Source organism: Electrophorus electricus, chromosome 10, assembly GCF_013358815.1.
Source record: "Electrophorus electricus isolate fEleEle1 chromosome 10, fEleEle1.pri, whole genome shotgun sequence".
Lineage (NCBI taxonomy): Eukaryota > Metazoa > Chordata > Actinopteri > Gymnotiformes > Gymnotidae > Electrophorus > Electrophorus electricus.
Genome location: NC_049544.1, coordinates 20681901 through 20702473, shown reverse-complemented (window position 1 = coordinate 20702473; position 20573 = coordinate 20681901). Strand labels below are relative to the sequence as shown.

The following is a 20573-nucleotide window of genomic DNA, read 5'->3' as shown; positions in this document are numbered from 1 at the left end:
CTTTTTGTCTGTTTAACACGATTTCCACGTGTTTTCATGTGGCATCTGCTCACTCCTAAGCCCATTAGTTCCACAAGCTGTTTCCCTGTACACACTCCCGCTGATCCCACAACCAAATGAAATCGGTGGTGCAAATCCCAAACGCATCATTTTGGTTTTATATACTACACTGGACAATGAGTCTTATACAGGAGAGGAAAAACATTTACCAAACGTCCTGAATTAATATATGGTGCATTAACGTTATGTTTTATCCTAATTTATCTATACATTTCTAGCTCACAATATCATTCTGTTTCAATATAATTCAACAAAGGAGTGTTTCATAATTTTTACTGTAGAGCTATTTTTTTGTACTTAAGGTTTTATAGTATATTGCGCCATCCCCAAATTTCAACATTAGTACTTAAAAAGTAGAAAGAACACTTACGTATGATTTATGTACATAACTAATATTTTATCTTACAGGCTATCTGGCGTCTGCAGGATTCTCCAGATTCTTCGAGGGTCACGGTGCGTGGCAGTAAAACGTGACCTGGCATCCAATCGGAAACTCGGGATCCTAAAAGGTAGTTTCCTCGCGCTCTTCCCGTCACTTTTTTTCTCGAGCACAAACCACTATAAATTCTCTCCCCGAGCAGAATTCACCATATCTTCGCGTTACACGGCAAGAGAAAGATACAACGGTAGAGCTTCGAGTGAAATGCAAACGTCGACTGAATATGAAGACGTTTAACGACTTCTCTGTTGCTTTGTACATTTGCGCACAGGTAAATATTCTGTATAATCGCTGACGCCAAACACTGCCACAAAACTGAGTGTAATCGCATGCTTTTGTAAATGGGTTGGACTTGTTTTCTAAAACTTTGGTTTGTCCTCTCAGGTAACCTTATGCTCGCTGGTGTTGGCACAGTGCCCTGCTGCCTGCAGTTGCCCAGAGAAGCCGCCGACGTGCGGGGTGCAGCTTATCCTCGACGACTGCGCGTGTTGCGTCGTCTGCGCCAGGCAGAGAGGGGAGCTTTGCTCTGAGATGCATCCCTGCGATTTGCGAAAGGGTCTCAGTTGCGTTTACGCGGGAGGTGCGCACAAGAGGACGGGTGTGTGTCTGGGTACGTGTTGCTCTTAATAGTTTTGCCCAGGCTGTGCTCCAGTGTTTATGAATAACAGCGGGGCTTTGTGCGCACGACTGATTCACATAAGGGGAAACGTATATTTGTTGTTGTTGCGACATGTCAGAAATGATTTGTAGTAGAATCACTGAAAGTGGTTTATAATTAAGATAAAGGTAAAAGCCAGGTAGCTTAAAAATTAAGCCATGTGCTGGCTTTCTATATTGACTTAGCTGGCTACTATTTTGTGCCCATTATTTATTGGTTGGTTATCTTGGCAAGTAGCTAGTGATTTTACTTAGTTAACTTGCCTACTCATCGTGTTTCAGTTTTTATTCTGTATAATTTCAACGCTTGTAATTCTGCGTTAAAACAGCTGCTGTTGATAAATATAAATTATTCCGCACGTTTTGCAGATCAGTGTAATGTTGGGATATGAACATTGACCAAGGCTCTAATAAACATTTACCAGACTACTGTGCCGTCAGCTCACCTGCGCTCCGTGATAACCGAGTTGTACATTTCACTCTTCCGAGCAGTTCACGAAGGAGACTCCTGCACGCTGGGCGGCTCCGTCTACAAGAACGGGGAGAGCTTCTTTCCGAGCTGCAGCCACCGGTGCACATGCAGGGACGGGCAGGTCGGGTGCGTGCCCCGTTGCAATCTTGACGTGATGCTACCGGGACCCGACTGTCCTTTCCCATGCAAGGTCCAAGTGCCCGGCGAGTGCTGTGAGAAGTGGGTGTGTGAGTCTCAGAACGAGGCCAGCAACCTGGGGGGCTTTGCCTTGGCTGGTGGGTAACCTTGGCCACACACACACACACACACACGCGCGCGCTCTCTCTCTCTCTCTCTCTCTGTCTATCTCTCTCTCGCTCTCTCTCTATATCATCTGGCGCTAATGCATTCCAAAGCATGGTGGGTGACAGCAAATAAATGTTCTTTTTCTGCATTTACTGTAGACTATTTCTGTCCCAGGCTGCATGATATGATATTGCAGGTATATTGCAATTGCAATTATATTGCTACATTTTGCAATTGGAATATATAAAAACCAATGGTGAACCATTGTTTACCATTGTGGAATGGTTAAAGACTACCCTGAATATTTCTCACCAAAATTATTCTTGGTCTTTGTGATTCCTCAAAGAAACACTGCTCATTTACATACTGCAACTTTCCACAATATTATCACAAATGCCATTATTGAAATAATGGTTAACAAACAATATATCATTCAGTTCTTGTGTCTGGTCTTTTGCATAAAATCAAAACAAAAACGTTCATATATCAAATGTTGTTAAATGCTCACATTAGCAAACCTTCCTAACACATTGTTTCTGAATTGCAGCATACAGGCAGGAGGAGACAGTGGGTTTTGACCAATGGGATCCCAGCACAAGCTGCACTGAACAGACCACTGAGTGGGGAGCCTGCTCACGCACCTGTGGCATGGGTGTGTCCACTAGGGTGACCAATAAGAACACACGCTGCGAGATGGTGAAGCAGAGCAGGTTGTGCATGGTCCGACCCTGCGGCACCCCTGGGAGGCAGGGAAGCACACAGGTGGGCAAGCACCCGCGGGATCAGCACTAGCACCAAGTCAGCACACATCCTGCATCTTACAGTGGCTCTAAGTTTGACTGCCGCATGGCTGTAAGCTAGATTCATGAGAACATGGAAATAGCTCATATTAGATTAGCCAAATTAAACTTGAACTCAAACCATAAGTGTACCATTGTTTTAACTTTATTCATGATTAGACTTAGATTTCTTCTGGTCAAATGTGGATTAGGCTGGTGAAGTTTATGTAGACAGACAGGATGCTATAGTGTATCACTGACCGATGAAGGATGCATTTAGATTCACTGAAAGTCCTCATTAGTTTGTGATTTGGTAAACAAAGCTGAAGATTTGAAATGGTCAAATCTTTGTCAATAGTCCCACCCGGAAGAGTTACAAGGAAGCATAAAGCGAGTTAATCATGCTGTTTAAATCCAGTTAACCATACTTATGCTCAGAGCTGTGTGTTTATATAAGTGACACTATTGCCTCAAATGCAGTTTGGTAATGTCTGATAACTGTATGTTTTTTTTACTGCAGCGGGGGAGCAGGTGTATGAGGGCAGCCAGGAGCCCCGAGCCTTTCCACTTCACATTCCGGAACTGCACGAGTGTCCGAGCCCACCGGCCACGTTTCTGCAGCCAGTGCGCCGATGGCCGCTGTTGCACACCACATCTCACGCACACAGCTTACTTGGAGTTCCGCTGCATGGGTGGCAGGTCAATCAAGAGGCCTGTGATGTTTGTGGCCACGTGCGCCTGCCACCAGCACTGCCCGCAGGACGATGGCGTCCATGCCGCCGACCCCTCGCTCCGGCCTTGAGGGAGCACTCACTGGCATGCTACACAGATGTGTGGTTTAGATGATGGCACTTATTTGCGCGTGTGTGTGTGTGTGTGTGTGCGCGCGCAAGGAGCTGTAGACAGAGCCAAAGTGTATCTCTCTATCCATGTATCTATGTATAGGATGGCTTATACTGTATCTCAGATTGCAGAAACTCCACACACACATAAGGCTCCATTAGGGTGACATCCTTTGACTGTTCAAAGGACTGTGTACATTTTCAATGTATGGGTGGATTTTCAGTGTGGGTTTTCACTGGTTGCTGGAACTGGACAACGTGATTAACCCCTTACATACAGAAAATGAGTTCTGTGAATTGTCGGAACAAAACCTCATATTCACAACTCTTGAGGGAAATGGAAAAACTAGAGATGTACTATGCATTTCAGCATTATTACAGCCATTTACTTCTGTCCACCAACCCCTCCTCTTCAGCCCAATACTATGAACATAACCATTGACTAAGAAAAGGGAAAGTTCATTGAAGGTATGCACTCTTGCCTTGGGAATGTAGTTCCATGCGTCACTACTCCAGGTTAAGACCTACTTCCAATCATGCTGTGCAAATTCCTCTGGCACAGGGTTTGTATAAGGACGACCTCTCCCAGGCCCTGGGGTCAAATGGGAGATGGCGGAGCCTTATGACTGAGAATGGGTAGCGTGTCAAAGCTCACGGGCCACTCACACAGAGCTGTGAAATTTAACTGTATATTTTTGTCTTTCCTTTTGAATGAACAAAAGGGGTGTGTGCGTAGTAAGAGAGCCCCATCTCAGGTAAAGTAAATGCCATTAAGAATCCTGATGCAAAGATCCCATGAAATGTCTGTAAATATGTAATGAGTAGTTTGTTTGCGTATATCATACTAACCCGACAAACTGATAATCTGTGTAAATGGGAAATGTTTGTAATTTTACCCAACTTTTGCGATGGCTGTGATGACTTGTATTGTTTTTGAGATGTATTACTAAACGTGTATTTTTCTATTCTTGGGAATAGTTGCTGAGGAAGGGTCATACTCCAGTATGCTCATGAGGAAGAGTTAATCATACTCCAATATGCTCTGTAACGGCCCTCCCTTGACCTTGACAGATGATTATAAACATACATCGCATGCGACGTTGGCACTCACACATGAATGGTGAAGATGAACACACATATAACTATCACAAACAACATGAATGTTAACAACGGCAACATAAACAAAGACCAACAATGATGCACACACGAACAGGGGTTTAAATACATACAGACACACAACACTAAACTGCAGGTGTGTGCCATCAAGGAGAGCGTGGTCACAAAGAAGACTGAATTCCACTGCACGCGGCAGGCCGTACCACGTGACCAGTGGCAAGGGGAGCGTTCCGTGACCGTATCCCGTCCCAAGGGGCGCGGCTCCCGACGCATCCAACTCTGGGACAGTGACCCCCAGGCCGCCATGTGCACATACATAGACACAGCACGGCAATGCCTGGTGCCCACCCAACACAAGGTGGTCTCAGAACCGCCAGCAAGAGAGGTCTCTCCATATGAGGGGGAAAGGCAGAGTTCATGCCTCTCCCAGTATATATACACACACAAACAGATGTGCCTGTAGACACACACAAGGCACTGTAATGCAGCACCCGCTAGAAGCGCAGGCACTGGAGGCACGTCCTTGGCCTCACTGGACATACAGAAGTGCATGTCTGCCCTGGCTCCGAACGTGCTACTCCCCTTAACAGTCCTCCTTTTGCCAGCCACGTTAGGAGTGCCCCAGAGGCTCGTCACCTCCTGGGCTATGGGCAGACCCATCCAATACTCCTGGCGTGTCCACGGAAGAGGAAGAACTTGGGCTTTTTCCTCACAAGCCAGGGACATAGCCGACTCCACCATACCGCCTTCACCGCGGTCCCCGTGGAGCCCCTCGGCTCTCCTTGGTCCTGGCTCGGTAGTCAAAGGCTCCCCCCACCAAGAAATTCCAGGGAGTGTTCCACTCCTCGTCCGGAGTGGCCACAAACACCGGTCATGGTCCTCTCCATATCCAGGGATCCCTGCAGTAGCTTCGGTCCAGGAAGTCCGTTCGCTGTCGAGAGAGTAGGTGTCCTGTGATGCTTGGTCATTCTGTAGTGGCCCGAGTGGCACAGGAAGCACAGACTCATTTACAGCATTTAGCAGATGTTCTGATCCAGAGTGACTTACAAAAGTGCTTTGTCATTTACTCAGAATATATCCTAGTACAGTACAGCAGGTTAGAATCAAACATACCAATGAACTAGAATACAGGGATGAATGCTGATACCTAGAAGTGCAAAATACATAAGGTCTATCTTAAACAATAAGTGGTATAAACAATAAGTGCTAGAGTTTGTAAAACAACATAAATAGTACCCTACAATAAGTACTAAATTAGTCAGTCAGTCAATATGGGAGCAGTGTCAGTTGTCCTTTAAATATTCTGTAAATAGATGGGTCTTCAGTTTGTGTTTGGAGCCGCAAGTGGGGGTTCATTCCACTCCCTCAACGTTGACAGACGTTTATTAACAAACAACGTATATGACGTTGGCACTCACACAGAACATGAACAGTGAACACACATATAACTAGCACAAACACCATGAACGTTAACAACTGCAACATAAACAATGACCAACAATGATGCATACACCAATGGGTTTAAATACATACAGACACAAAACACTAAACCACATGCAGGTGTGTGCTATCAAGGAGGGCGTGGTTACAAAGAAGACAATGTGAACAGGACATATTATTCATAGGCAGCTGCCCTTGTCTCATTCAGTCCTCAGTTTAAAAAATAAGTCTAAAGAATCAAATTCTGAGGGATAAAATGGCATTTTGATTAAATGGATGTGTCCACCTCAAAATAAATGTGATGCTATTATAGAGCATTTAAAATCATATACTTACTGGGTTTGGATTCAGCTGTAAATTTAAAATGTATCAAGGCATTCTCTTCATTGATCCTTTTCAAACATTGTTTCAAACATTGTATGGTACATATGGACCTGTTGGAGCAGTGAAATAATGTCTTACATAGAATTCTACAACATTACCATTTTTGATAAAAAGTCATAATTCTTTGATAAACTGTTTATCTTAATTTAAGACAACTGGAATTTAATATCATGGATTAGAACTAACATCCAGTGACAATTATTTAATTTAATTCTGCAAATTATTTAAAAATAAAAGCACATGTTTAGGAAAATATGAAAACACAAAACATGATAATCCGTTTTTATTTGAAAGTTATTCTGGTATTCTGTTATTCTTATTATTTGTTAGATCCCAATCAGTTTGGCTACGAACCGGCACATTTAACAGAAACTGCCCTTATAGCATTGAGGTAGAAACTTCATGCTGCTATAGCTTCTGTGTGTTAAAAAAAAAAAAAAAACCTCTCTCTTCTGGTTCCTGGGATTCCCCATTTCATTGTTAGTCCATTCATGAGAGCCATCAGTCCCAACTACAGTCATTTGCACCGCAAGTGGCGAGCCCTGAACTCATGTACCACACCCCCTCCTTACGGAGTATGCGCTCAACCGAAAACATGAGTAAAAAACAAAAAGGAAAAAGGCTGATACATATGTACACATTATTTATCATACGTGAGCTTTACAGGTTTACTATTGTCTCGAGAGTGGCGATTCATTCCACTTTCCTTCTCTGCTCTTTCCATCTCCTCTTTTGAGTTTCATGCTATTACATTGTGTTTCCCTAGCAAACATCTCATTATTGTCATCTTCCTCCAGGATCCATACATAACTTCTGAGTCAAGTGATGATGAAACATCATACAGCAGATCACCCCCTGCTATTTTAACTTGTCTACCAAACATGTCAGCGAGTTTACGGAGGCAGTAGTAGGGTTTATTGGGAAACTGGTGGACGATACAGTTCCACCATCAAGAAGTTTCCCAACCAGAAGCTCTGGGTGGACAAAACCATCCGCGAGGCTCTGAACTCTCTCACTGCTGCCTACAACGCGGGGATAATCAGCGGGAACATGGACGAGTACAAGTCTGCGGCATATGGAGTGCGCAGGGCGGTGAGGGAAGTGAAGCGGCGCTACGGGAGGAAACTAGAGTCACAGTTCCAGCAGAGTGGCTCTAGATCCCTGTGGTAGGGACGACGGACTACAGGAGCCCACCCTCCGGACTAACGAGTGCGGCTGAGTCTCTGGCGAACGAGCTAAACACGTTCTTTGCGCGCTTCCAGGCTACATCTTGCAGCGCTAATGCTAACAGCGCTTGCGCTAACAACGCTAACGGTGCTATCGGCGCAGCAAACGGCGCATGCGCAGAGCCCACCATAGAACATCACTGAGGGTGACATGAGGAGAGCGTTTAAAAGAGTGAATACCAGGAAGCCGGCGGGACCAGACGGTATCTGCGGGAGAGTCCTCAAAGCCCACGCAGACCAGCTAGCCGCGGTATTCACCGACATCTTCAATCTCTCCCTGAAGCTCGGTATCGTCCCATTCAGCTTCAAGCGATCCACCATCGTCCCCGTCCCAAAGAAACCTCGACCCTCCGGCCTCAATGACTACCGCCGTGTTGCCCTCACATCAGTCGTGATGAAGTGCTTTGAAAAGTTAGTCAGAGACTTCATCACCTCTTCACTGCCAGCCTCCATGGACCCACTGCAGTGGGCATACCGCCACAACCGCTCCACAGACGACGCAATTGCACAACTGCTCCACCTGGACAAAGGAAGGCGTAATTATGTTAAAATGCTGTTTGTCGACTCCAGTTCAGCATTTAACACTATCATCCAGCATTCAGCAGAGTGCATCACTCATACGGAACTTCCTGACCTGCAGACCATCTATTACAAGATGATATCGAGACCAAGGCCAGGAGGATTGTGAAGGACCATCCCAACAATAGGCTCTTCTCTCTGTTGAGGTCAGGGAAGTGCTTTCACTCCCCGAAGACCAAAACAGAGAGACTGGAGAGGAGCTTCTTCCCACAGGCCATTCGGGCCCTGAATCAAGTTCAAGTTCAAGTTCGGTTTATTTGTCACATACATAGTCATACACAGTACAACACGCAGTGAAATGGTGGAGAGTGCTCTGCCCAAACTGAGGAAGAGAACCAGGGGTGCATAGAGAAAAAAAATATATATACAGATAAATATATATTCTATGTATGTACAAAAATATATTAACAATGTATGTACAATATATGTATATTATGATTATATACACAATGTACAATGTATATGGTTGAGTATATATGTACACAATCTACAGAATGTACAGATCCATTGTATAGTACCATATCTACAGTTGTTGTAACAGGTTAATTGAGTATAAATCTAAATCTATATATACAGATGTACAGATATACAGTCATGTTACGTGGTGGTACAGATATACAGATATACAGTCATGTTACATAACAGTCATGTTACGTGGTGGTGGTGGTGGTCCCCACAGTTTATCAGTTTCCCTGATTCAGGGCCCGAATGGCCTGTGGGAAGAAGCTCCTCTTCAGCCTCTCTGTCTTGGCCTTCAGGGAGCGGAAGCGCCTCCCTGACCTCAACAGAGAGAACAGTCTATTGTTGGGATGGGTGGGGTCCTTCACAATTTTCCTGGCCTTGGTTTGGCACCGCTTGTAGTAGGTGGTCTGCAGGTCAGGAAGTTCTGAGTGAGTGATGCGCTCTGCTGAACGCACTACCCTTTGGAGTGCTTGTCTGTCCTGCTTGGTGCTATTTCAGGGCGACTGATAAATTGTGGGGACCACCACCACCACCATGTGACTGTAACTCTGTAAACTGGAATTGTACATTGTGTACATACACATACATCCATATGTACATTGTGTATATATACATATTATATACTGTACATACATTGTTAGATTTTTTTTGTATATATATATATATACACACACACACACACACACACACACATTTCCTTATGCACCCGTTTCTTTCCTCAGTTTGGACAGAGCATTCACAAAACCATTTCACTGCGAGTTATACCGTGTATGACTATGTAAGTGACAAATAAACCTAACTTGAAATTAAACAACATTCACCCCCAAACAATTACTTTCCTTTATGTCCACAATTTTCCTCTTTACTAAAAACATGTATTACAGAACTACGTCTAGGCACACCAACACACTTATATGCTGTAAAACTAAGTCTCTAGTTTGCCATTCAACTTTATCCCCTTATTCCCAATCTTTATGTTCCTGAAGTTGTTTATCATTCCAATTGAAAACCGCTACTATTTTCTTCACCGTCACAGCTTTCTGCTTAGGCAATTCCCAACAATTTCCTGGGCTCAATTATTTAATTCTGTCTACCGTTGGTGATGTAGCTAGTCTTCTTTCCCATACACTGAGGTCCACTGAAGTCTACCCAGGATCCTTTGCCCTGTACACAAGTCAATCTGAAAGGACACAGAATCTCTATACTCCCCTTATGTTTTATGTTATTAATATATCCCTTCCCTGCTTAAGCTTTCCTAAATAGCACAACAAACATGACTGTGGTTGCTGTACTTTCTAGTGTTATTGTATTATACATCCAGTGTCCCATGAAATGCATATACAGAAACGATCTGTGTGGGTGTACTAGTTCATGTTCCCAACTCCTCGCTTAGACCAGAGCCTACAGGTGGGCCCATAACCCACCTTTTCTGCAAACTTTATCGTACATGAAAGTTTGACTGCATCACCCTTAAGTAAAATGTCAGTGTAACCCTTTCTCTTTCTTTCGGAGGCCCTGCATTGTGTTAGATGGAATAAAGGCCACCAGGGAACGCAGAATTGTGCTGCAACAGCTGGTGGCGCTGTTGCTATTGGTCAACTTCTCTCTCTGGCTTGCGACAGTTAACGGTTGCTTCCAGAAATAAATCAGGAATCAAAACAGCTCCATTTCTTAGTGTCGCTGATCAAAGTTACAGGCAGTATTATCCCCTTCATGTACCAATTTACTTGCACTAGACAGCGCACATCAAACTAAAATTCACCAAAAAAGGGACAAATTCCAACCATTATACAAATTTTCCCCAAATTACAAAAACAGCCCTTTTGAGGGAGTGAATCCAGTACATGAACGCAGCCGATACCTCAAAACCCATAGGCAGCTTAGCTAGTTAAATTAGCAACTTGGTTAAGGGATCACAACAACAGACAAAAGAATTATTTCCCACCAAACAAATGACATATCTAATCTGTGCAAGACATTGCTGGATGTTAATGTTGTCTAATAATTCATGCGAATCCTTCACAACGTCAAAGTCAGCACGACTCTCCTTCAGAAAATAAAACTAAATGAAACCACAGAAGCAATGTGCGAAACAAATCATGCGCCACCCAGTGGCTCCAACTGGGAACACTACCAAAACCCAGTCTCAAATAAGCACCTTTATTTTACTACCATGTATTGTTGCCCCTTGCCTACATGTAGTCGACCATGAAGGAGTTTCCTGTTACAATGAGCTTTGGCAAGCCAAATCCGTTTGTTCACAAACTTTGCTTTGTAGCAATCACAAAATACAGGTTTCTCAGTAGGAGCTAACCAGTTCCTAATGGACATTCTCATTTTGAATAATGAAAGCAGATCAAAGGCAATAGTCAGACATTGGAATCATGAGTAGATCTTTATTTTTCCCTGAATGTTACTTCCAAGCATGAGTCACTAATTGCAGAGGTCTGTCTGACAGCATACAACATTGACCAGAGGAAGGCCCTGAAGCAGAAGGCAGTCAGACATTTTGATGCATTTCTTGTAGACAACTATGGAGACAAAACCAGACAAAGAACAGTGTCACAGCACAGCACCCTCCTCCTCATGTCTGTGTGGTGTGGGTGCCAACACTATGCTCAATATGTTCCAGATTTGACAAACTTGGTTAAGTAATTCAATGAGAAGCTGGATGAGACTTACGTATGTTGGCCAGATTAAAAGTGACACAGGTATCTTTAGCAGATCCACATGTTTCAATGGTGTCTGGACATTTGCCACCAGGGATCAAGGGTACACAGTGGTTACATTGTAGGGCAGAACCTGCAAGTCAGGTAATGGGGAGCAATAAGGAGCAATCAATGTTGTATACAATACTAATCATGTGAAACAGGTATTCCCTAAAAGCTGAATTGGACCACTCACCACCCATCACCAGCAGGGCAAGAGCCAGCACCACAAACATGGTCCTCATTATTCTGCAGCACAACAATAAAATCAGTAAGAAGAAAACTCTCCTGCTTTCTTTTAGGGCAAGCCTGTAAAAGAAAACACATACATCTTTACCTGGAATGTTATGTAGTCAGGAAGCAATGTAGACTTTGCCCTTCAAGTTTTAACAACGCACCTGTTCACACTGCCTCTAAGTCCTCTTTAAAACAGTCTTCCTGTCATGGGACGGCCCCCTCCTCCTACACTCCTCCCTGTGTTTTTTGATCACCACGCCCCTACATTGTTAATTGGTCGTGTCACACCTGCCGTTCGTTATTGTCCTTGTTAGTGTGAGTGTGCCTGTTTGCTTGGTATTCCTGATTTTCACACAGACCACCACAACATCGGTCATTGCAGTCGACCCCCTCCACCTCTCAGACCATCACTTTGTGTTCTCTCTCTCTTCTCTTTCCATCCATACCTCCCCAACTTGTTCCTCCTCCTTCTGTCGCAATCTGCACTCCATCACTCCCTCTTCCCTTATTTCTACTATTTTTTTCATCCTTCCTCACCATGACTCTCTCTCTCTCTCTCTGGATACAGTTCAAATACTGTCATTTCTACACTCTCCTCATCAATGAATCTTCTGTGACTTCTCTCTTCTCGACCTGCAAGATCTTCCCCACCTGCCCCCTGGCTAACAGAAACACTCCGATGCCACAGGAGAGCGCTAAGGACTGTAGAGGGGCGGTGGAGGAAAAGTCCTAAAATCAGACCTCATCTTATACCAGTCTCTTCTTTCCAAGTTCTCACTAGAAGTAACATCTGCAAAGTCATCCTAGTACAGACAAAAATTTGAACCATCAGCATCTGATCCACGCAAGCTTTTCACTATTTTTCTTCTTTCCTTATCCCTCCCGCACCTCCTCCTTCCTCATCTCTTAATCCTGAGGATTTCATCAGATTCTTTGAGGAGAAGGTTGCAGCAATCCGCCGGTCCTTTTCCTCTGTTCCTGAGCAGTCTTCATTCCCCTACATCCAGTGCTCTGACTTCTTTTTCTCCTCTCTCCTCAGTCCAAATTCATCAACTCCTGACTTTCAGAAATCCGACTCCATGTTCTCTGGATCCCGTTCCCTCCCTTATGTTCCAGACAATCTCAAGAGATTTGCTTCCTTTCATCTCTTTCATCATCAACAACTCTTCGCAATCAGTCTGGCTACGAACCGGCACATTTAACAGAAACTGCCTTCATAGCATTGAGGTAGAAACTTCATGCTGCTAAAGCAGTCAAACTGTAATATGTCTTGATTTTTCTGGACCTTTCGGAGGCCTTTGACACACATTCTCCTCTCTGTTCTCTCCAGCCTTGGTGTGACTGGCTCTGCATGGAAATGGTTTCAGTCCTATCTGGAGGGACGGTCCTATCAGGTAACATGGAGAAGATCCACATTCAAACCATGTAGACTCTCCACTGGTGTTTCCACAGGGCTCAGTATTAGCCCCTTTTCTATTCTCTTTGTTTACTCCTTCTGTAGCTGATGCATTATCTTCTCATGGCCTCTCCTACCACTGCTATGCCGATGACACCCAATGATTTCTTTCTTTTCCACCCTCCAACATGCACGTCTCCAGATGTATCTGAATTAATATCTTATCATTGCATGAATAGTGCACTCAGAGTGATATTGTTCTATGGATTCATTGATTTTATGCATTCAGTCACTAGTTGGCTTTTCAATTTGTTTTTGGGGAGAGGCTCATCTTTTCAACCAAGTATTTCTGCTTGAACATCAAATTAAATATCACTGGAAAGCCAGCTTTCAATAGTCAGTGGCCAAAGAAGCCTCTTGATTCAGTCCATTTTTAATGTCCAGTTTTGCAGATTATTATTCACCCTTGTTTCTCATTTCACACTACATATATAAACCCCACAGGAGCCCACGTTCAGTGCTTCACATTGATGGTGTGAGACACTTTTTTGCTGATGCCTTCACTCTGCTGTGTGATTCTAGCGCTTTTCTTCATTTTTTTTTAAAATTAAAAGTTATTTCCCTCACTTACAATTCACTCATGCTTCTCCAATGTCACATTTAATATATGGTAAGGCGAAGTTTTCAGAAGTTCTTAACATATTTTTGTTGTAATTAAATTAAATGTATCAGTTATATAGATTAACATTTTTACAAATATATTTTATTAACGCATTTGTTTTTAGTATAAAATGTGTTTGTAATTCGTTTAAAAATTTCAAAAATATCAATGTGTTTTCGTCCACCTTTGGTTAATAAAATTTAGAGCATGTAATGAACTTCTGAAGCTTAAGAAAACTAAAGAGAAAGCATAGATTTTCTCAATCTACGAAAGGATACGTCTTATACTGACCTCTTTTCCAATTCCAGCCAATATTTCTATTGGTTCAGAATAATGGCATTACCAAAGAGATGTCGGTGTGCCGTCCGGATGACGGTACAAATTCGACTGTATTGCTCTTCGGATTCTCTGTTTGTTTGCAGTAGTGTAATATCTTCAAATGTTTTTCAGCATGAGGGTGTGAATGTAGACATCAGTCTACTGTCTAACTACACAAGAAGGAAGAAAGATGAGAGAGAGGGGAGAGTGTTGCCACTTCATGACTTTTGGGCATACCTTCACAGAGGCACGTTGTGCACACGGCACGATGGCACAGAAAACAGTCACAGAGAAAAAACTACAGAAGCATTTAACACAATTCTTAGGTTTAAATATATTCAAGGTAATATAAAACAGGATAGGAAACAAACTGAAATGAAACAATCATATAAGATATAAATTCCTTCAACACCAAGCCCTAATTTACTAGTACCTTAGAGTACTATAGTTTACTTAAATGCTAACTAATGCAACCTGTGTCTCCACCAAAGGCACAGAACAGACATATTTGAATTAAATTAAATAATAATTCACTTCAGCTACAGTGTTCCTTCTTCAGATGCTGTATAGAACTTCTGTAAAAGTGGGCTTGTTATTGAAGATGTCTGATTTACGTTTATGGCATTTAGCTGATGTTTTTATCTAAGAAACCTTACAATTCTGAATGAACACAACTTGAATAAGTGAAAATTAAAGGGCCTATTTAGGGGCCCAACAGTGACAACGGTCATACTTGAACTGCCAACCTTCTAATTACTAGTCAAGTACTGTAACCACTGAGCTACCAATGCCCCCTTGTGATGGCTAATGAAATGCATAACAAATGAACTTAACTGAATTGGTTTATTTTACAAATATAGTTTTTTGACATACCCCATATCAAATTAGCATTCACTGCTTGATGACACCAGAAAGTCAGGTTCCAATTTGTTGCAAGACAGTGGACAAACCCCCTCTGAATGTTTAACAATGGCATATCATCTGGTGGGTTCTGTCACTGATGGAATTCGGAAGCATTTTCACCTTAGCACACAGATAAGTATCAAATCAAATGCTGATGTCTCTGAAGTGAGTTTTTGGTCCACTGCATGTAGCATTTGCAGTAGTTTGATGAGCCATCTTAAGGTGTTTTTCACTAAGCCTCTTTCCGAGTACAGTGGTTCAGGAGACGAACAGCTTGTATATGGTCTAATTGCATCTGTGCTCAAAAATCCCATCATGAATATACAGTCTTCAGATCCTTCATTAATGCGTTTAGAGACAAACATATCCTGTTCCACCATATCATCCAGAAGATCCTTCTCAAGAGCCAGTTTTTCAGACTGGAGGTTGTTTCACTTTCTGGAACTTCTATTCAGTCACCTGAATTGAAGGATTCAGGTCTTCAGAGACATTGGACAAGAATAAAAGTAGATGGAACTAACATTAGTGACAGGGTTTCAACGACCACCTTAGTAGAGTGCATGATGGCTACGCTGGATATAGAGGGCCCAGGCCATATAAACTCTACTGAGAATTTATTTGCAGCAGCAAAGAGACTGGGTGACCTTTTCTCAAAGGGAGCCACTCACAGGTTCACCTGTGAATTTGGAAAAATGGTAACTCTTGTACTGGACCACAGAATGACCCACTTGAGAAGCAGCTCACATTCTGGTCTCGTGACAAGTATAGAACAGGTCAATCTGAAAGGACACAGAATCTCTGTACTCCCCTTATGTTTTATGTTATTAATATATCCCTTCCCTGCTTAAGCTTTCCTAAATAGCACAACAAACATGACTGTGGTTGCTGTACTTTCTAGTGTTATTGTATTATACATCCAGTGTCCCATGAAATGCATATACAGAAACGATCTGTGTGGGTGTACTAGTTCATGTTCCCAACTCCTCGCTTAGACCAGAGCCTACAGGTGGGCCCATAACCCACCTTTTCTGCAAACTTTATCGTACATGAAAGTTTGACTGCATCACCCTTAAGTAAAATGTCAGTGTAACCCTTTCTCTTTCTTTCGGAGGCCCTGCATTGTGTTAGATGGAATAAAGGCCACCAGGGAACGCAGAATTGTGCTGCAACAGCTGGTGGCGCTGTTGCTATTGGTCAACTTCTCTCTCTGGCTTGCGACAGTTAACGGTTGCTTCCAGAAATAAATCAGGAATCAAAACAGCTCCATTTCTTAGTGTCGCTGATCAAAGTTACAGGCAGTATTATCCCCTTCATGTACCAATTTACTTGCACTAGACAGCGCACATCAAACTAAAATTCACCAAAAAAGGGACAAATTCCAACCATTATACAAATTTTCCCCAAATTACAAAAACAGCCCTTTTGAGGGAGTGAATCCAGTACATGAACGCAGCCGATACCTCAAAACCCATAGGCAGCTTAGCTAGTTAAATTAGCAACTTGGTTAAGGGATCACAACAACAGACAAAAGAATTATTTCCCACCAAACAAATGACATATCTAATCTGTGCAAGACATTGCTGGATGTTAATGTTGTCTAATAATTCATGCGAATCCTTCACAACGTCAAAGTCAGCACGACTCTCCTTCAGAAAATAAAACTAAATGAAACCACAGAAGCAATGTGCGAAACAAATCATGCGCCACCCAGTGGCTCCAACTGGGAACACTACCAAAACCCAGTCTCAAATAAGCACCTTTATTTTACTACCATGTATTGTTGCCCCTTGCCTACATGTAGTCGACCATGAAGGAGTTTCCTGTTACAATGAGCTTTGGCAAGCCAAATCCGTTTGTTCACAAACTTTGCTTTGTAGCAATCACAAAATACAGGTTTCTCAGTAGGAGCTAACCAGTTCCTAATGGACATTCTCATTTTGAATAATGAAAGCAGATCAAAGGCAATAGTCAGACATTGGAATCATGAGTAGATCTTTATTTTTCCCTGAATGTTACTTCCAAGCATGAGTCACTAATTGCAGAGGTCTGTCTGACAGCATACAACATTGACCAGAGGAAGGCCCTGAAGCAGAAGGCAGTCAGACATTTTGATGCATTTCTTGTAGACAACTATGGAGACAAAACCAGACAAAGAACAGTGTCACAGCACAGCACCCTCCTCCTCATGTCTGTGTGGTGTGGGTGCCAACACTAGGCTCAATATGTTCCAGATTTGACAAACTTGGTTAAGTAATTCAATGAGAAGCTGGATGAGACTTACGTATGTTGGCCAGATTAAAAGTGACACAGGTATCTTTAGCAGATCCACATGTTTCAATGGTGTCTGGACATTTGCCACCAGGGATCAAGGGTACACAGTTGTTACATTGTAGGGCAGAACCTGCAAGTCAGGTAATGGGGAGCAATAAGGAGCAATCAATGTTGTATACAATACTAATCATGTGAAACAGGTATTCCCTAAAAGCTGAATTGGACCACTCACCACCCATCACCAGCAGGGCAAGAGCCAGCACCACAAACATGGTCCTCATTATTCTGCAGCACAACAATAAAATCAGTAAGAAGAAAACTCTCCTGCTTTCTTTTAGGGCAAGCCTGTAAAAGAAAACACATACATCTTTACCTGGAATGTTATGTAGTCAGGAAGCAATGTAGACTTTGCCCTTCAAGTTTTAACAACGCACCTGTTCACACTGCCTCTAAGTCCTCTTTAAAACAGTCTTCCTGTCATGGGACGGCCCCCTCCTCCTACACTCCTCCCTGTGTTTTTTGATCACCACGCCCCTACATTGTTAATTGGTCGTGTCACACCTGCCGTTCGTTATTGTCCTTGTTAGTGTGAGTGTGCCTGTTTGCTTGGTATTCCTGATTTTCACACAGACCACCACAACATCGGTCATTGCAGTCGACCCCCTCCACCTCTCAGACCATCACTTTGTGTTCTCTCTCTCTTCTCTTTCCATCCATACCTCCCCAACTTGTTCCTCCTCCTTCTGTCGCAATCTGCACTCCATCACTCCCTCTTCCCTTATTTCTACTATTTTTTTCATCCTTCCTCACCATGACTCTCTCTCTCTCTCTCTGGATACAGTTCAAATACTGTCATTTCTACACTCTCCTCATCAATGAATCTTCTGTGACTTCTCTCTTCTCGACCTGCAAGATCTTCCCCACCTGCCCCCTGGCTAACAGAAACACTCCGATGCCACAGGAGAGCGCTAAGGACTGTAGAGGGGCGGTGGAGGAAAAGTCCTAAAATCAGACCTCATCTTATACCAGTCTCTTCTTTCCAAGTTCTCACTAGAAGTAACATCTGCAAAGTCATCCTAGTACAGACAAAAATTTGAACCATCAGCATCTGATCCACGCAAGCTTTTCACTATTTTTCTTCTTTCCTTATACCTCCCGCACCTCCTCCTTCCTCATCTCTTAATCCTGAGGATTTCATCAGATTCTTTGAGGAGAAGGTTGCAGCAATCCGCCGGTCCTTTTCCTCTGTTCCTGAGCAGTCTTCATTCCCCTACATCCAGTGCTCTGACTTCTTTTTCTCCTCTCTCCTCAGTCCAAATTCATCAACTCCTGACTTTCAGAAATCCGACTCCATGTTCTCTGGATCCCGTTCCCTCCCTTATGTTCCAGACAATCTCAAGAGATTTGCTTCCTTTCATCTCTTTCATCATCAACAAATTCTTCGCAATCAGTCTGGCTACGAACCGGCACATTTAACAGAAACTGCCTTCATAGCATTGAGGTAGAAACTTCATGCTGCTAAAGCAGTCAAACTGTAATATGTCTTGATTTTTCTGGACCTTTCGGAGGCCTTTGACACACATTCTCCTCTCTGTTCTCTCCAGCCTTGGTGTGACTGGCTCTGCATGGAAATGGTTTCAGTCCTATCTGGAGGGACGGTCCTATCAGGTAACATGGAGAAGATCCACATTCAAACCATGTAGACTCTCCACTGGTGTTTCCACAGGGCTCAGTATTAGCCCCTTTTCTATTCTCTTTGTTTACTCCTTCTGTAGCTGATGCATTATCTTCTCATGGCCTCTCCTACCACTGCTATGCCGATGACACCCAATGATTTCTTTCTTTTCCACCCTCCAACATGCACGTCTCCAGATGTATCTGAATTAATATCTTATCATTGCATGAATAGTGCACTCAGAGTGATATTGTTCTATGGATTCATTGACTTTATGCATTCAGTCACTAGTTGGCTTTTCAATTTGTTTTTGGGGAGAGGCTCATCTTTTCAACCAAGTATTTCTGCTTGAACATCAAATTAAATATCACTGGAAAGCCAGCTTTCAATAGTCAGTGGCCAAAGAAGCCTCTTGATTCAGTCCATTTTTAATGTCCAGTTTTGCAGATTATTATTCACCCTTGTTTCTCATTTCACACTACATATATAAACCCCACAGGAGCCCACGTTCAGTGCTTCACATTGATGGTGTGAGACACTTTTTTGCTGATGCCTTCACTCTGCTGTGTGATTCTAGCGCTTTTCTTCATTTTTTTTTTTAAATTAAAAGTTATTTCCCTCTTACAATTCACTCATGCTTCTCCAATGTCACATTTAATATATGGTAAGGCGAAGTTTTCAGAAGTTCTTAACATATTTTTGTTGTAATTAAATTAAATGTATCAGTTATATAGATTAACATTTTTACAAATATATTTTATTAACGCATTTGTTTTTAGTATAAAATGTGTTTGTAATTCGTTTAAAAATTTCAAAAATATCAATGTGTTTTCGTCCACCTTTGGTTAATAAAATTTAGAGCATGTAATGAACTTCTGAAGCTTAAGAAAACTAAAGAGAAAGCATAGATTTTCTCAATCTACGAAAGGATACGTCTTATACTGACCTCTTTTCCAATTCCAGCCAATATTTCTGTTGGTTCAGAATAATGGCATTACCAAAGAGATGTCGGTGTGCCGTCCGGATGACGATACAAATTCGACTGTATTGCTCTTCGGATTCTCTGTTTGTTTGCAGTAGTGTAATATCTTCAAATGTTTTTCAGCATGAGGGTGTGAATGTAGACATCAGTCTACTGTCTAACTACACAAGAAGGAAGACAGATGAGAGAGAGGGGAGAGTGTTGCCACTTCATGACTTTTGGGCATACCTTCACAGAGGCACGTTGTGCACACGGCACGATGGCACAGAAAACAGTCACAGAGAAAAAACTACAGAAGCATTTAACACAATTCTTAGGTTTAAATATATTCAAGGTAATATAAAACAGGATAGGAAACAAACTGAAATGAAACAATCATATAAGATATAAAGTCCTTCAACACCAAGCCCTAATTTACTAGTACCTTAGAGTACTATAGTTTACTTAAATGCTAACTAATGCAACCTGTGTCTCCACCAAAGGCACAGAACAGACATATTTGAATTAAATTAAATAATAATTCACTTCAGCTACAGTGTTCCTTCTTCAGATGCTGTATAGAACTTCTGTAAAAGTGGGCTTGTTATTGAAGATGTCTGATTTACGTTTATGGCATTTAGCTGATGTTTTTATCTAAGAAACCTTACAATTCTGAATGAACACAACTTGAATAAGTGAAAA

General features: G+C 42.5%; 1 protein-coding gene and 2 long non-coding RNA genes across 3 annotated transcripts; 1 reads left to right on the top strand and 2 right to left on the bottom strand.

The window, feature by feature from the left end:
* Positions 1-624: 624 nt before the first annotated feature.
* On the top strand, positions 625-4632 carry LOC113587072 (CCN family member 3-like). Its single transcript, XM_027025575.2, has 5 exons — positions 625-770; positions 884-1109; positions 1649-1903; positions 2461-2675; positions 3213-4632. The coding sequence occupies exons 1-5, from the start codon at positions 723-725 to the stop codon at positions 3492-3494; spliced, it is 1026 nt and encodes a 341-aa protein (XP_026881376.2). The 5' UTR covers positions 625-722; the 3' UTR covers positions 3495-4632.
* A 6485-nt stretch (positions 4633-11117) lies between these two features.
* On the bottom strand, positions 11118-11861 carry LOC118242154. The gene is made up of 4 exons (XR_004776597.1): positions 11787-11861; positions 11646-11698; positions 11424-11543; positions 11118-11272 (listed from the first exon to the last, which is right to left on the bottom strand). It is a non-coding gene; the product is annotated as an uncharacterized LOC118242154 (long non-coding RNA).
* Positions 11862-16939: 5078 nt separating this feature from the next.
* On the bottom strand, positions 16940-17683 carry LOC118242158. Its single transcript, XR_004776601.1, has 4 exons — positions 17609-17683; positions 17468-17520; positions 17246-17365; positions 16940-17094 (listed from the first exon to the last, which is right to left on the bottom strand). It is a non-coding gene; the product is annotated as an uncharacterized LOC118242158 (long non-coding RNA).
* Between the last annotated feature and the right edge of the window lie 2890 nt (positions 17684-20573).